Below are 15,564 nucleotides of genomic sequence, written 5' to 3'. Positions count from 1 at the left end.
AATGTGCCCTGTTTTTTCAAAGACCACGAGGAACACCTGCTACGTGGACAGGAGAGAAGAGCCTCTTCACTTCTCCAGCCCCACCGTGCCAAAACCCACCGTACATCCGGTGTGGGGCAGTCTTCATTTCGATCCGTAAACGTTCTTGTTTCTGGCGCACGGGGTTGACGGGTTCTTCAAAAGAGACCCTCACGATGGGTCTCAGCCCGCTGTAGTGGCCCACCCGAATAGCTACCTGTTCGCTCTGGAAGGAGAAGGGCAGAGAGTCTCTCACTCTCCCAAGCAATTCTTTTTTCTTCCTTCCTTCCTTCCTTTGCTTTTATTGTTGCAAGCATTCTAGAGTAGCCCTCGTGGCGAGAGAGTTGGTAAATACCTTGAATAAATAATAATAATTCTAAGCAAATGAACTCGGAGGACTGGGTGGTGCTGGCTTCCTACAGCACTGGCAGGCCCACTCCAGATGTAACCCTCCTTACCCTTCTCCAATTACTGAAGGGGGAGCCCCATTCAATAGCAACAGTAGTAGCAATAGCAATTGCATTTAGACTTATATACCACCCCATAGCTCTGGGGCATATATGCAATGTGGAAGTACTCTCTGGGTGGTTTACAATGTAGAAGCATTATTGGTATATTGCCCCTAACAATCTGGGTCCTCATTTCACCGACCTCGGAAGGATGGAAGGCTGAGTCAGCTTTGAGCCTGTATGAAGAGACTGGACCGCCACTCGTCTCAAACAGTATAGGTCTCCTGCTTGAGCAGGGGGTTGGACTAGAAGACCTCCAAGGTCCCTTCCAGCTCTATTCTGATTGACTAAAGCAGGGCCCTCCCAAACCTAATTCCTCTCCTTCTCTCTGTCAAGGAACCCTGACCAATTTCGCACAGGTTTCATCCTTACCCGATAGACGCAAACTAGAGTTACTTTCAGGAAGTATGGAAATCCATAGTAACGCTTTAAAAAAAGAAATAAGAGTCATTTTCAGATATCAGACACAGCACTATTTTTTCATAAGACTCGAGAGAGCTCTTATCATCTAGATCTGTGAGTAATTCACCAAATTTCCTGACAGTCAGAACAATTAACCAGCGGAACTACTTGCCTCCAGAACCTGTGAATGCTCCAACACTGGAAGTTTTTAAGAAGAGACTGGACAGCCATTTGTCTGAAATGGTATAGGGTTTCTTGCCTGAGCAGGGGGTTGAGCTAGATGACCTCATAAGACCCCTTCCAACTACAACAACAACATCATCATTATATTACTATTATTATTCCGCATTTCTGAACTGTCCATCTGTCTCGGTTTGATAGATAGCTAGATAGCTAGATTATAGATAGATAGATGATAGATAGATAGATAGATAGATAGATAGATAGATAGATAGATAGACAGACAGACAGACAGACAGAGTTGGATAGATACACAGAGAGAGAGAGAGATGAAAGAGACAGAAATGAATGAGTGATGTATGGATAGATACGTAAATGATGGATAGGTGATGAGAGGATGGATGGATAAATAGGTATGTAAAAGATGGATGGATGGATGGATGGACAGACAGATAGATAAATAAAATCAGGCGCAAGTCATTTAACAACTGCCTTGCTTAGCAGTAGATATCCTGGTCCCCATTGTGGTTACATATGTGGTCTACCCATATATGTTGTGTAAAAAAAAGAATTTCCATTTGCCTGTCTTCCATGCTTTATTCAGGATCCTTGCATGCTCTTTTCTGCTCTCCTGTCTTTCCCATACTTAAAGGCAAGAGGTACTTACAGCATCTTTGTCATCGGGATCTACCGGTGAGTCTTTGAGTTCACGGAAGATGGCGGACACGTTGAGAACTTCTTCCTGGTTGATGAAGCTGCTTGAGAGGGCTTTGAGATTCGTAGTGTCAACAAGTGAAGTGTACCATTTGCATTGTCTCAGCGAGAGGCAAAGCTTCAGTTGGAGGAGGAGGCAAAGCAGGTTGGGCAGAAACGGTGGCCACATCATGGATGCTTCTGGCAAGAGAGACCTAGCAGAAAGCAAACAAACCTGGCATTCAGACGTTCATTTGGATAGCCCCTTTTCAAATAGGAGTCCTTGACTTACAACCTCGACTGAGCTCAAAATTTCTGCCATCAAGTGAGACATTGGTTAAGTATGTTTGACCCCATTTTATGACCCTTATTGCCCCAGTTAAGTGAATCACTGCAGTTGATCAGTTAGTAACCCGGTTGTTAAGTGAATCTGCCTCTCCCATTGACTTTGGTTGTCAGAAGTTCGCAAAAGGGGATCACTTGATCTTGGGACACAGTAATGGTCATAAGTATGAACCAGTGGCCAAGCATCTGACTTTTGATTACATGTTCTTGGGGATGCTGCAAAGGTTGTAACTGTGAAAAACTGCCATAAGTCACATTTTTCAGTGCCGTTGTAACTTTGAGCGGTCACTAAATGAGCTGTTATAAGTCAAGGACTACCTGTAAGATTCCGAAACAATTATTTTTGTTTCTACTTGGAAACCGCTTCCAGACTTTGCACTTCAGGTGGAAAAAAAAAGAAACTTTAATTTGGAGTTTTACCGATTAATAGGTGTGTTGTTATAGAAATGGCTAGTTTATATTATTATGAAAAAGTAAAAAATTGAGGTTTGATGTTATTATCCTATTTATGACCATTTCTCAGAGTTACCTCCTTTGCAGCATCCCCATAGTCACGTGATCAGGATTCAGATGCTTAGCAACTGCTTCATACTTATGACCAACTGCTGTGTCCCGGAGTCACGCTTTTGCATCCTTTTGACGAGCAAAGTCAACGAGGAAGCCTAGCAACTGTGTCACTAACAGCTGCTGTGTTTCACTTAACAGCTGTGGCAAGAAAAGTTGTAAAATGGGGCATCACTCAACTGATGTCTCACTTAAGAAAGGAAACCTGGGGCTCCATTGCGGTCGTAAATTGAGGACTGCCTGTACTTAGGTTTAATCCAGGGGTCTTCATACTTGGCAACTTTAAGACCTGTGGACTTCGACCCTGGCTGGCTGAGGAATTCTGGGAGTTGAAGTCCACAAGTCTTAAAGTTGCCAAGTTTGAAGCCTCCTGGTTTAATCTTCCTGGAGTCTCCCCATGTCCGGGCTGCAGAAACCACTAGAGGGCGGAAAAGAGAAAACTCTCTCTGCTGCCATCCAGCGGTCCCCCAAGCTGGTGCAGCTTAGAGACGGAAGCGCTGGCACGATGACGTCAACGGAGCCCAATGACGTCACTGACCTCGCCCCCTTAAACAGAAACCTGGCTACTTCGACGCCGTGTCACGTCAAAATCGCCTCCGCTTGCCACGCTTTTCGCTTTACTGAGGGCGGGGGACCCTGCGCTGTCCTTTCCGCGCCTTCCCCAAACTCCGCACCGAAACGCCGTTTAATCCTCCCCACACCTCGAAATTCTCCCCTCAACCGGCGCCACCAGGCGGCGCGAGCATATTTTTTTGTTTTTTTTAGAATCCGCTCGGCGCATGCGCCAAACTCCTCCCAGCCAATCGGGCGAAGCGCGAGCCGGCCGCCGCCGTTGCCAAGGGAGACGCTCGATTGACGGCCGCGGCCGTAAAGCGCGGAGGCGGCTTGCGGCCTTTTCGCGACGGTCCCGCCGGGTGCAGATTCATGGCTTCGGCGGTGGCCATGATGGCGGCGGCCGGCGGCCCGGTGCTGAACGGGGCCGATGCGGCGGGGCTGAAGGAAGCGGCGGGGATGTACGAGCAGCTGCGGGCGGAGTGGAACCGCAAGAACCTCAGCTTGAGCAAGTGCGGCGACTTGCTGGGCCGCCTTAAGGTGAGAGGAGGCCGTCGAGGGGAGGGGGGCGGGGAGAGGGGGGGGGAGACTAGAGACCGCCCGGTGGGAACTTGGGAGGATGCTTGAAACTGCCGTTGGGGGGAAGACTAGAAACAGACAAAACGGGGGAAGCAGAACTCGGTCCCGAAGGGCTGAGCGGAGGAGGCGGCGAGAAAACCGGGGATCCGGAAGAAGGCAGCCGGGGTGACTTGGGAGGGAGGCTGTGGGGCAGGGGTCTTCAAACTCGGCCCTTTTATGACTCATGGACTTCAACTCCCAGAATTCCTCAGCCAGGTACGCTGGCTGAGGAATTCTGGGAGTTGAAGTCCATGAGTCATAAAAGGGCCGAGTTTGAAGACCCCTGCTGTGGGGGATAGGCGGCATCTGGGGGGGGGGGGTTTCCTCGATTTACGACCACAAGGGAGGCCAACCTTTTCTCCTGCTGAGCGTGAGACATTTGTTAAAGGAGCTTGGCCCCCTTTTACCACCTTGCCCGCCGCTGTTGCTAAGAGAAACGCTGCCGGGGTTCAATTGAGAACAGAGTTCTTAAGTGAATCTGGCTTTTCCCTATTGGACGTTGCTGGTCAGAAGGTCACAAAAAGGGGATCCAGCGATCCCCGGGACGCTCCGACCGTCACCGCCCTGAGTCCTTCGGGAGAAGGGCGGTATAGAAATTCAATTAAATAAATAAATAAATAAATAAATAAATATGAACCGGCTGCCAAGCATCTGAATGTAAATCCCGCGATCGGGGGGATGCTGCGACGGTCGTTAAGTGTGAAAAACGGTCCTAAATCACTTTGTATCGCTGCCGTTGTAACTTTGAACGGTCACTAAATGAGCTGTTGTAAGCGGGAGGACTACCTGTATGTGGTTCCGTGGCGTAGGGGAGACCGGGGGGGTGGGGTGGAGGGGGGGGACAACAGGGCCAAGAGATGCTGGTTGGCGAAGCTCTTTCTCCATAAGGCCCAAATGGCCTTTCTTTAAAAACGATGTGCCTTTCTTTTTATTTCTCTAATTAACTTATTGTCCCGTAATCGATTTTAGTGTTGCTGTTATTTTAACCTAATTGTTGCTCTTACGGATTGTAAGCTGGAAGACAGAAAAATAAAAGAAGGCCACTGTAGGGAATGTCACACCGAGCGGCATGCAGCAAGAAAACAAATCCTAAACAAACAAACAAAAAACAATACAAAGTCATGGAACATTAAAATATGAACATATATATCAATCGTGCTCTCTGACTTTGAGCAGCTTTATGAATCTTTAAAAGATAGATAGATAGATAGATAGATAGATAGATAGATAGATAGATAGATAGATAGATAGAAAGATAACCTTTATTGCCATTTTTCACTGTGGGCACAATGGCACACATTAAAAGTAAAGTTTAGTTGCTGGCTGTCAGTGTACACATTGCACACATTTAAACATACTATATACAACAGACATGTCAAACACAAGGCCCGGATGCGGCCCGCGAAGTGGTTTCATGAGGCCACACGAAGCCATCCTGGAAACAGTGAGGGAACGGCCCCCGCTGCCTTGCCCCTGGCCCAGAGACCCTCCTTCTGCCAGAGACCCTCAGATCTGTCCCACTCCTGCCCAGGCCCCCATAGGCACCCTTGATGCCAACGATGTAGAGCTGGCCAGGCCCACCCAGTAGGCCATACGCACTCTAGCCACGCCCACCCAGTAGGCCACGCCCACCCAGGCCACACCCACCCGGCCCCCTGAGGGCAACCGCCATGCTGATGCGGCCCTCAATGAAATTGAGTTTGACACCCCTGATATACAACATATGTATAGACCTACACCCTTACATATTACTAACATATAAATATTAATCACTGTCCACCTTGAATAGATACCAAACGGTGGCCGAGCATCCTAACAGAGCAGCCCAAAGGGGACACCCTCACCCCCCCTTCAACTGACCTTAATGCTGAAGATGGACAAAACAGAATAGTTTTCCTAAGAAGAGTTGGGGCATCCATCTTGTCTTGAGGAGGATTGTTCCACAGATCAGGGGCTACCCCCAAAAAGAAAAAGGCGTTTATAGAGCCATAAAAAGCACAGTTCCAGAAAGACTACTTCCCAAACGGCGAATGCAACTTTATTAAAACTGATTTTTTCTTTGGGATCTTTGAATGAATACTGTCGGGGGGTTCGGAATCCCTGGAAATGGAGCAGCATGTAAGATATAGTAATAAACAAGCAAATATAAATGACATTTCGAACTGGGGAGGGAGGCGAATGATTCAGCTTGCTGTTTTTTCCTGTATTAATTTCTCTGTTGAGTCACACACTCCGAACGGAGAGGATTGCTCCCTCCAGCCCAATGCTTCAGCCAGGAGGATTCCTTGCTAAAGCAAAGTTACCGGACGCACTTGTCCATCGTTTTTATCAGCAAGGGTGGATTGTCTGAAATTAGAGCCTCAATCTCTGGCAGCTGTCAGGGGTTCTGTTTGTTTATTGTTAATACATTGCTGTTTAAAAAAAATATTTAAGGTAGCATACAGGTAGTCCTCCATTTATGACCATAATGGAGCCTGCCCATTAAAGTCGTAAGTCATGATGGTTGTAAAGGGGATCATCATACGACTGACCCAATTTTACAACCTTTTTTTTTTCTTTTTGCAGTGGTCCTTTATTTGCTGTGCCGTGTTTTGCTGAAAACGGGCAGTAAACAAAGTTGTTTGACAGAACATACCGGTAAATTGTGGCCATGGGATGCTGCAAATGGAAAGCTGGGCTGGTTGCCAAGTGCTCAAACTGAGGTCAGGTGATCTCAGGGGAGAGGGGTGGAACCGGGTCTTCAGTACAGGCAGTCCTCGGCTTACAACGGTTCATTTAGTTCCAACAGCACTGGAAAAAGTGACTTATGACCATTTTTCACACTTAATGACTGTTGCAGCATTCCCGGTGGTCACGTGATCAGAATTAAGGCACTTGGCAACTGGCTCATATTTATGACGGTTGCAGCGTCCTGGGATCACGTGATCCCCTTTTGCCACCTTCTGACAAGCCAAGTCAATGGGGAAGCCAGATTCACTTAACAACCGGGTCACTAACTTAACGACTGCAAAGATTCACTTAGCAACTGTGGCAAGCAAGGTCGTAAAATGGGGCAAAGCTCACTTAAGAGCCGTGGCGGCGCAGTGGTTAGAATGCAGGATTGCAGGCAAACTCTGCCCACTGCCAGGAGTTCGATCCTGACCGGCTCAAGGTTGACTCAGCCTTCCGTCCTTCTGAGGCTGGTAAAATGAGGGGCAATATGTTGGGGGGATAGAATGCTGACCCTGTAAACTTGGGCTCTTTTATGACTTGCGGACTTCAAACGCCCAGAATTCCCCAGCCAGCCTTCAACTCCCATGCTGGCTCAGGAATTCTGGGCGTTGAAGTCCACAAGTCGTAAAGGGGGGGGCTACCTAGTTCCCCACCTCGGTCGCAGGGGATCGTGGGGCGTTGATGGTGTTTTCTGTATCAGAGGAGATGGTAATACACTGCGGTGAGCTTGATTGTCTGCTAGCCTCTTTCCCTCTTGCGTTTCAGTTGGCTCTGCTTGAGCTGAACTTCTTGCCCACCACTGGCACCAAACTGACTAAACAGCAGCTTATTTTGGCAAGTGAGTACTATACGAGCCCGCACGTAGCTTGACCGGGTGCCTTCTAATTTTGGAAGAGGGCTGGAGAAATTCTGCCCTAATCCCTGAATTCTGACCACCAAGCTGAGCAGCGAACAGACTCGTCCTTCCATGTCAGAAAGCCTTCTCCCTTAAACTACCGCGTTTGCCCCCAAATGAGAGCCAAATGGGAAATAAGCCCTAGCATGATTTTTTCCCCCAGGATGCTCGTAATATAAGCCTTAGTTAAGACCCGCCAGCCAGAGGGAGGCATTTAGTACCGTATTTCCCCGAATATAAACCCTAATCTGAAAAGAAGCCCTGATGTGTCTTTTGGAGCAAACATTAATATGAGACCCGGTCTTTTTTGCTGGGGGGGGAGAAAACACGGTGTAGGCTGGTTAAATGTTTTTCACTATATTGAAATCCTGTTTGTTCAGGTCGCTTACAAACGGGTACCCAAGTACAAGTAGTCCTGAACTTACAGTCATTTGTTTGGCGACCATTTAAGTTATGACGGCATTGGGAAAAACCACCCATCTTCACACTCCACCATCACAGCATCCCCACAAGTCACCATATCAAAAATTCGGGCGCTTGGCAACCACCCTGTGTTTATGACGGTTGCAGCATCCCAGGGTTACGTAATCGGCATGCGTAACCTTCCCAGCCGGCTTCCAGCAAGCAGAGTAAAAAAAAAAGGGGGGGGGGAGATTCGCTTAACGACCGCATGATTCGCTTAACAACTATGGCAAAAACTAGGTTGTAAAATCGGGCCGGGCTCACTGAACTGCCTTGCTTAGTCACAGGAATTCCGGACCCAGTTGTGATTGTGAGTCAAGGGCTGCCTGTACAGCTGCAGTCCTCCACTTAATGACCACAATTGAGCCTAAAGCATATGCTGCTAAGCGAGACACTTGTTAGGTGAGTTGTGCCCCGTTTTACAACCTTTCTTGCCACCGTTGTTAACTGAGTCACTGCAGTCGTTAAGTGAATAACAGCATTGTTAAGCGAATCTGGCCTTCCCCATTGGCTTGGCTGGTCAGAAGGTCACACAAAGGGATCACCGCACTACACACACACACACACACACACCACTCCAGGGCACTGCAACTATCATAAAAAGGTCGTAACTGAAAAATGGACGTTTTTTTTTTCTTCAGTGCTGTTGTAACTTTGAACGGTCGCCAAATGGATGGTCGCTAAGTCGTGGACTATCTTCACTGCCCAGCCAGGAGTTCCTTAGTGGTCAGCCTGTTAAATTTCAGCCATGTCGAGGCGAAGATTGGATCTTGGCTGAATTTTTTTGTAGGGTTCAAAACGCCTCACGTGACTCATTTTAACAGCACGGGAAAGGCCTAGGTCACGCCTGTGATAATTCCACCCTGCTGGAACGCAGGAAGTCGTTGCCTGTGACTTAATGAAAATCCAAGTCATCTGTTCCTCCATCCTTGTCATTTGCTCTGAATTGATTGGAGGACAGCGAGTTTTCCCCGCTGAAAGGCCAACTGTTGGCCCTGTGCTTTTGTGCTGTCCTTGCTTAGTTTTAGTTTTATTAAATTTTTATACCGCCCTTCTCCCGAAGGACTCAGGGCGGTGTACAGGGCAATAAATATCAGAATATAAATACAGAAGTTAAAAGAATTAAATAATCAAGGGAATTAAATAATTAAATAATCATTGTTGTGTCGTCGTCGTTATTGTTATTTCATGCTCTGCCTGTTCTTATCTTCCTTTTTCAAGGAGACATTTTAGAAATCGGAGCCCAGTGGAGCATCCTAAAGAAAGACATCCCATCTTTTGAAAGATACATGGCCCAGCTGAAATGCTACTACTTTGACTACAAGTAAATATTTTTGCCTTTTTTTTTGGAGGGAATGTTTTTTTCCCTCAGGCAATCCCGAAAGCCGTGGGACAAGATATCAAAACTATCAAAAAATAAATCTGTAAAAGGTTGAGTCTCGGGTAGGGGTGAAGCTGCTGGACTAGGAACTGGGATGCCCTACGGTCTAGCCTGGCTTTAGGCATGAAAGCCAGCTGAGTGGCTTAGTCCCCTGTGTCTCAGCCCGTCTCCCCGGATTATTGTGCTAGAGAAAATAGCGTTAAGTAGACCACTTTTGAGTTGTACAAAATAAAAGCATCGTAGGAATCTAATATTAAGCAAGATTGGGTGCCATTCTAGAACAAAGAAATGATAGGGGAGAAGCTGCAAGTTTGTGAAATTGGGAGGAGTTAGCCTACCAAGCTCCTTGTGATTTTTTCCACATTATCCCAGCCACAGTGATCCCGAGTGCTCCGGCAAGCCTTCACTTCAGGTTGGGTGTGTTCAGCAGCCCACTTGAACCATAGTTAGCCAACTTTTGTACCTTCTATGGCTACAGGCACTTGGGTGAATTTAGTAAATCAGAGGACAGTAAGCCTTGGCAACTTTAAGATGTGTGGACTTCATCTCCCAGAATCCCTCAGCCATCACGCTAGAGAGCGTTAAAAGGAGTGGATTTCAACTCCCAGAATCCCTCAGCCATCATGCTAGAGAGCGTTAAGAGGGGTGGACTTCAACTCCCAGAATCCCTCAGCCATCACGCTAGGGAGCTTTAAGAGGGGTTGACGTCAGTTGTTGAAGTCCAGAAGTCTTAAAGGGCCCAAGGTTGAGAAACATTTTTCTATGCCAGGGGTCTCCAAACCTGGCAACTTAAAAAAACTTCTGGACTTCAACTCCTAGAATTCCTCAGCCAGCCAGCTGGAGAGGATCTTGGCTGCTGGAGGGGAGGGAAAGGCACCTAGTGTGGGTGGGAGCGGTGCATTTTGCTAATTTATTTTATTCTAGGCTTTTTGCCCACAGGCCCTCCCATCCTCACCACCCCCCTCTTGACATGTTCCCCATCTCTCCTTGCTCCTACCTCAGAGACGAATTGCCCGAGTCGGCCTATAAGCACCAGCTGTTGGGTTTGAACCTCCTCTTCCTGCTGTCCCAAAACCGTGTTGCCGAGTTTCACACCGAGCTGGAACGCTTGCCGTCCAAGGACATCCAGACTAACGTCTACATCAAGCACCCTGTATCTCTGGAGCAGGTAACCACTCCCTTCCTCCCCATCTTTTTAATTGTGGATTGTTAACGTTTTGTCCCAGTTGCAATGTATGGCAGTGAAAGCTGGGCCGTAAGAAAGGCTGAGCGCCAAAGAATGGAGGCCTTTGAACTCTGGTGCTGGAGAAGACTCCTGCGAGTCCCATGGACTGCAAGGCAATCAAACCGGTCAGTCCTAGAGGAGATCAACCCTGACTGCTCTTTAGGAGGCCAGATCCTGAAGCTAAAATTCAAATCCTTTGGACACCTAATGAGAAGGAAGGACTCACTGGAGAAGAGCCTCATGCTGGGAAAGGTGGAGGGCAATAGAAGAAGGGGACGACAGAGAATGAGGTGGCTGGATGGAGTCACTGAAGCAGTAGGCGTGAGCCTAAATGGACTCCAGAAGATGGTAGAGGACAGGAAGGCCTGGAGGAACGTGGTCCATGGGGTTGCGATGGGTCGGACACGACTTCACAACTAACAACAACAACATCTGTCCATCCATCCATCCATCATCTCTCCCTCTACTTACGTATCTCTTTTTCTATCCATCCATCCATTCATCCATCTTCCATCCATTTTATGTATCTATATATGTATCTATCATCTATCTTGAGCTTAAAGGGACTCCAGAAGATGGTAAAGGACAGGAAGGCCTGGAGGAACGTCGTCCATGGGGACTCGATGGGTCAGACAAGACTTTGTAGCTAACAACAACAACACATTTTCTCGCACAATCAGCTCGATGTTTAGACTGGATTTGGCATTTCCATCCACCTGTCGGATCCTCCCCAAGGAGCTGGGATAGGAAGATAGGGATGTTTGATGATGTCAGAGGTTTGAGTTTCTGTTCTCCCCCATATTTTTTTTTTATGTGGGAGATGTCTGATTCCTCTCACCTGTTGCTTTTCGCAAAGGGCCTTAAGCACGTGGTTTTCTCAGCAGGGAAGAGCAACAAAGATGGTTAGGGGCTTGGGGACTAAAACACGTGAAGAACGGTTGGAAGAATTGGGTATGGCCAGTCTAGAGAAAAGGACTTGGGAAGACATGATAGCTGTATTCCAGTATTTGAGGGGCTGCCACAAAGAAGATGGGGGGGACAACTTAATTTCCAAAGCCCCTGAAGGCGGGACGAGAAACAGTGGATGGAAACCAAGTAGAGAGAGAAGCAACCTGGAACTAAGGAGGAATTTCCTGATAGTTAGAACAATTAATCAGCGGAACGGCTTGCCTTCAGAAGTTGTGGGTGCCCCATCACTGGAGGATTTTAAGGAAAAACTGGACAGCCGCTTGTCTGAAATGGTGTAGGGACTCCTGCTTGAGCAGGGGGTTGGACTAGAAGACCTCCAGGGTCCCTTCCAGTTCTGTTATTCTCTATTCAACATGCCTGGGGACTGCTAATGGACATGGGGCCAATCACGTGGCTAACTTGGAATGTTTTGTTGCTGCCGTTCGGATGTGCGCATGTATAGTTCTTTTTAATTATACAGTGGATATTTTAACGGTTGCAAGCTGCACGGAGTCGCCCATAAATTGGTTTAATCAGTAAAATAATATCAAAATCCCCAAAGTGGGTAGATGAAAAACCTTATACATATTCAGGATGTGCCCCTCTCCGCCGGAATGGGACGAGCTGGCTCACCTCGGCAACTCACGACTCGGGACAACTTGCCGTGGGCCAGTTCAACAATTCAAATCTTTAAGCAGTTAAACTGACCTTGCAACTGTTTCTATTTTTGCCATTCCCATTTCATTTTGGCAATCCTTTCTTTAACGACTCCATTCAGCCATGCCTTCAACGTCAGTGTATCTCTTGGGCAGCAGCGAGCCATATCGTCATCCCTCCACTTTTTGTGAGACGGATTTCAGGGATGCTTTTGTTGTAGTTGTTGTTGTTGTGACGATTGTGTAATCTGTTCTCCTCTTCAGTACCTGATGGAAGGTAGTTACAACAAAGTCTTCCTGGCCAAAGGCAACATCCCGGCAGAGAGTTACGCCTTTTTCATTGACATCCTGCTGGACACAGTCAGGTGGGCCTCGCTCCTTTCAGCTTGGGGACACCCGGGGTATTGGGGGAGGGCCCCCCCTCTTACTACAGGTAGTCCTTGACTTATAACAGTTCACTCAGTGACCATTCAAGGTCACAAGGGCGCTGAAAAGAGTGACTTATGACCCTTGTTCACACAACCGTTGCAGCATCCCTGCGATCCAAATTCAGACCTTTGGCAACTGGCTCACATTTACAACGGTCGCAGCATTCCCCCGGGGTCACGTGACACACACCCACCCCCCCCGTGCATCCTGACAAGCCACATCAAGGGGGGGGGAATCCAGATTCACTCACAACCACGTTACTAATTTAACAAGTACAGCAATTCACTTTACGACAGGGGCAATAAAGGTCATAAAACGGGGGCCAAACTCACTTAGCCAATGTCAGCAACAGAAATGTTGGGCTCGGTCGTGGTCGTAAGTGGAGGACTACCTGCACAGGTAATCCTTGATTTACGATTGCCGTGGAGGCCAGAATTTCCATAGCTGAGCAGGCAGACATGCCGGAGTTTTGCAAGCTTTTTTTTTCTTTTGGCCACAGTTTTAAGTGAAACTCAGCCCTTGTTAACTGAGTCATCCGTTTGTTAAGCAAGTCCAGCTTCTTCCATTAACTGTGCTGGCCAGAAACTGAGGACCCCGGGGAAGCTGCAACCATCCTGGATACATGCCGGCTTGCCAACTGCCTGAGAACCAGCATTCCAGGCTCAGTTACGTCCAGGGGGGTGTCAGGTTTACAAAGCACACTAACCAGGATCGCGTTTGATGGGTGGCCGGGCAATATTTGTGCATTTTGCCAAACTGTAAACCATGGTTGTTTACGGTCCGAGCCTGCTGGGTTGTATCTTGGTTTTAAACTAAGGCCAGCTTTGAGAAATGCGGCTTGAAAGGGACTCCGGTCCAGCCCTTCCCCACCAGTCTCTGCCCGGCCTCTCTCTCCTCCCAGGGCCTTTCCTGGCTCCGGGCCTCTCTCAGCGCTTCTTTCCCGGCTGGGGCTGACCTGGGTTCTCCCTTCCTTCCTTCCCCCCCCCCTCCCCCCCACCTCAGGGATGAAATTGCCAGCTGCATCGAGAAGGCCTATGAGAAGATCCTCCTGAACGAGGCCACCCGGATGCTGTTCTTCACCCCCAAAAAGATGTCCGACTACGCCAAGAAGGTGAGGGGGCCGGGCTGGGCCAGTCGCCGGGAGGGCAGCTCCGCTGACCAGGGCCCAACTCTGCCCACGCTCCTCCTCGTGAGCCGTCAGCCTGGCCGTGCGGCTTCCTCAGCTGCTTTGGCTTCTTCTGTGGAGGAATTTCTTTCTTTTTCTTTCTCTTCTTCCTTCCTTTCTTTCTCTTTCTTTCTTTTTCTTTTCTCTTTTCCTCTCCCTCCTTCCTGACAACCCTTTTCTCTTTCTCTTGCCTGCCTGCCAGCCAACTCTTTCCTCTCCTCTCCCTTTTTCTTTCTCCCTTTTCTCCCTCCCTCCTTCCTTCCTGCCAACCCTATTCTTTCTCCTTCCTGCCTGCCCTTCCTTCCTTCCCTTTCCTTTTCCTTCCCCCTTCCTTCCTTCCTTCCTTCCTTCCTTCCTTCCTTCCTTCCTTCCTTCCTTCCTTCCCCTCCCCTCCCCTCCCCTCCCCTCCCCTCCCCTCCCTCTTCTCTTGTGGGCAAGGAATTTCCCTTGGCTGCCTTGCTGGGCTGCTCCGTCAGCCCCTCAACTCACGCAGCTTCTCCTCCCCCCTTCCAGCGAGGCTGGCTCCTGGGTCCAAACAACCACTACTGCTTCATGGGGCAGCAGCAGAAAGCGGAAGACGCCACCATCCCCTCCACAGAGCTGGCCAAGCAGGTCATTGAATATGCTCGGCAGTTGGAAATGATCGTCTGAACGTGCCCTCGCTGCAGGCTGGGACTGTGGGCTGTGGCTTCTCTATATTTTGTTTTCTGTGTGACTGTGTGTGTGTGTGCGCGCGCGCGTGCCAGTTCCACTCAATCTGGCAAACTTTTGTCTTAAAATGGGAACATGTCGGAGCCCTCGGTGGGTGGTGCGGTCACTGTTTGAGTAAAGCTGATAAGCCAGGCTGGTCCACGTGTCGTTTTGAGTCATTTTGTTCCTTGATCCCAGGTGGAGAGAGGCCCTCTGAGCATGGAAAGAAAAGCTGATTGACCTCGGGCTTTTTTGACTGCAAAGGGAGGGTGGAACCTGCTATTTAACTTCTTAAGTATCAGGGCCAATTTATTATATGGTCAGGATTCTCTGGGTTTACCAGAAACAGATTTCCTTTGCTGTCTGACCAGATCGAAATTAAATAGCTCTCCCAAGACTGGCAATTGATTTTTCTTTTTTTTCTTTTTTTTAAAAAAAGATCATGCTTCCTTGCATCTAGTGGAATAGTTGTAGGTTAAATACAGGGTTTGTTTTTTTCTACAAACGTGATCATCTTAAAAGTCAATTTAACTTCATGCTATGTCACGGTTTGTTTCTCTGCAGTTTGTCAAATAAGCTGGGCTTGGAGTTTACATCGGGAGTCTCCAAACTTTGGCTGGGCAATTCTGGGAGTTGAAGTCCACAAGTCTTAAAAAGTGGCCAAGTTTGGAGAGTCCTCTCTACATTGGAATAAACCCAGATCAAACAGGCACTTTCCAGCTGAACGGGATGTGTGATAATATGACCACAGTGGGAGAGGCAAACTCACTTGATGATTATCTGAGACTAAAGACGTCCAAGGTCCCTTCCAGCTTCTATTCTATTCTGTTCTGTTCTATTCTATTCTATTCTATTCTATTCTATTCTATTCTATTCTATTCTATTCTATTCTAATTCTATTCCTATTCTATTCCTATTCTATTCTATTCCTATTCTATAATTCTGTAATTCTCTTCCTATTCTATTCTGTAATTCTATTCGTTTATTCTATTTCTATTCCTATTCTATAATTCTATTCTGTTCTTTCCTATTCTATTTCTATTCTAAAGGCAACTGCAGTCCAGCCTTCTCCGACCTGGAAAGGCCAAACTGTCTTGAATTAAAATCTCAAAACTGTTCA

At 47.9% G+C, this 15,564-nt stretch overlaps 2 protein-coding genes across 2 annotated transcripts in view; one reads left to right on the top strand and one right to left on the bottom strand.

The window, feature by feature from the left end:
• Nucleotides 1–1,992, bottom strand: part of CATSPERG (cation channel sperm associated auxiliary subunit gamma) — a gene marked incomplete at its 5' end in the record, with an annotated part of 32,475 nt that extends 30,483 nt beyond the window's left edge. Inside the window, 3 exons of the mRNA XM_081334327.1 lie at nucleotides 100–244; nucleotides 900–953; nucleotides 1,777–1,992. Of these exons, the coding sequence (XP_081190453.1) occupies nucleotides 100–244; nucleotides 900–953; nucleotides 1,777–1,992 (415 nt within the window). The remainder of the gene's footprint in view (nucleotides 1–99; nucleotides 245–899; nucleotides 954–1,776) is intronic.
• A 1,608-nt stretch (nucleotides 1,993–3,600) lies between these two features.
• Nucleotides 3,601–14,604, top strand: PSMD8 (proteasome 26S subunit, non-ATPase 8). Its single transcript, XM_081334834.1, has 7 exons — nucleotides 3,601–3,803; nucleotides 7,359–7,431; nucleotides 9,172–9,274; nucleotides 10,334–10,499; nucleotides 12,425–12,525; nucleotides 13,592–13,700; nucleotides 14,268–14,604. The coding sequence occupies exons 1-7, from the start codon at nucleotides 3,636–3,638 to the stop codon at nucleotides 14,403–14,405; spliced, it is 858 nt and encodes a 285-aa protein (XP_081190960.1). The 5' UTR covers nucleotides 3,601–3,635; the 3' UTR covers nucleotides 14,406–14,604.
• Nucleotides 14,605–15,564: the final 960 nt, after the last annotated feature.

The sequence above is a fragment of the Vipera berus genome (genome assembly GCF_964194415.1).
Source record: "Vipera berus genome assembly, chromosome: 9".
In the NCBI taxonomy this organism is placed as follows: Eukaryota; Metazoa; Chordata; class Lepidosauria; order Squamata; family Viperidae; genus Vipera; species Vipera berus.
The sequence above is the reverse complement of the archived record's forward strand: the minus strand, read 5'-3'. Positions and strand labels throughout refer to the sequence as shown.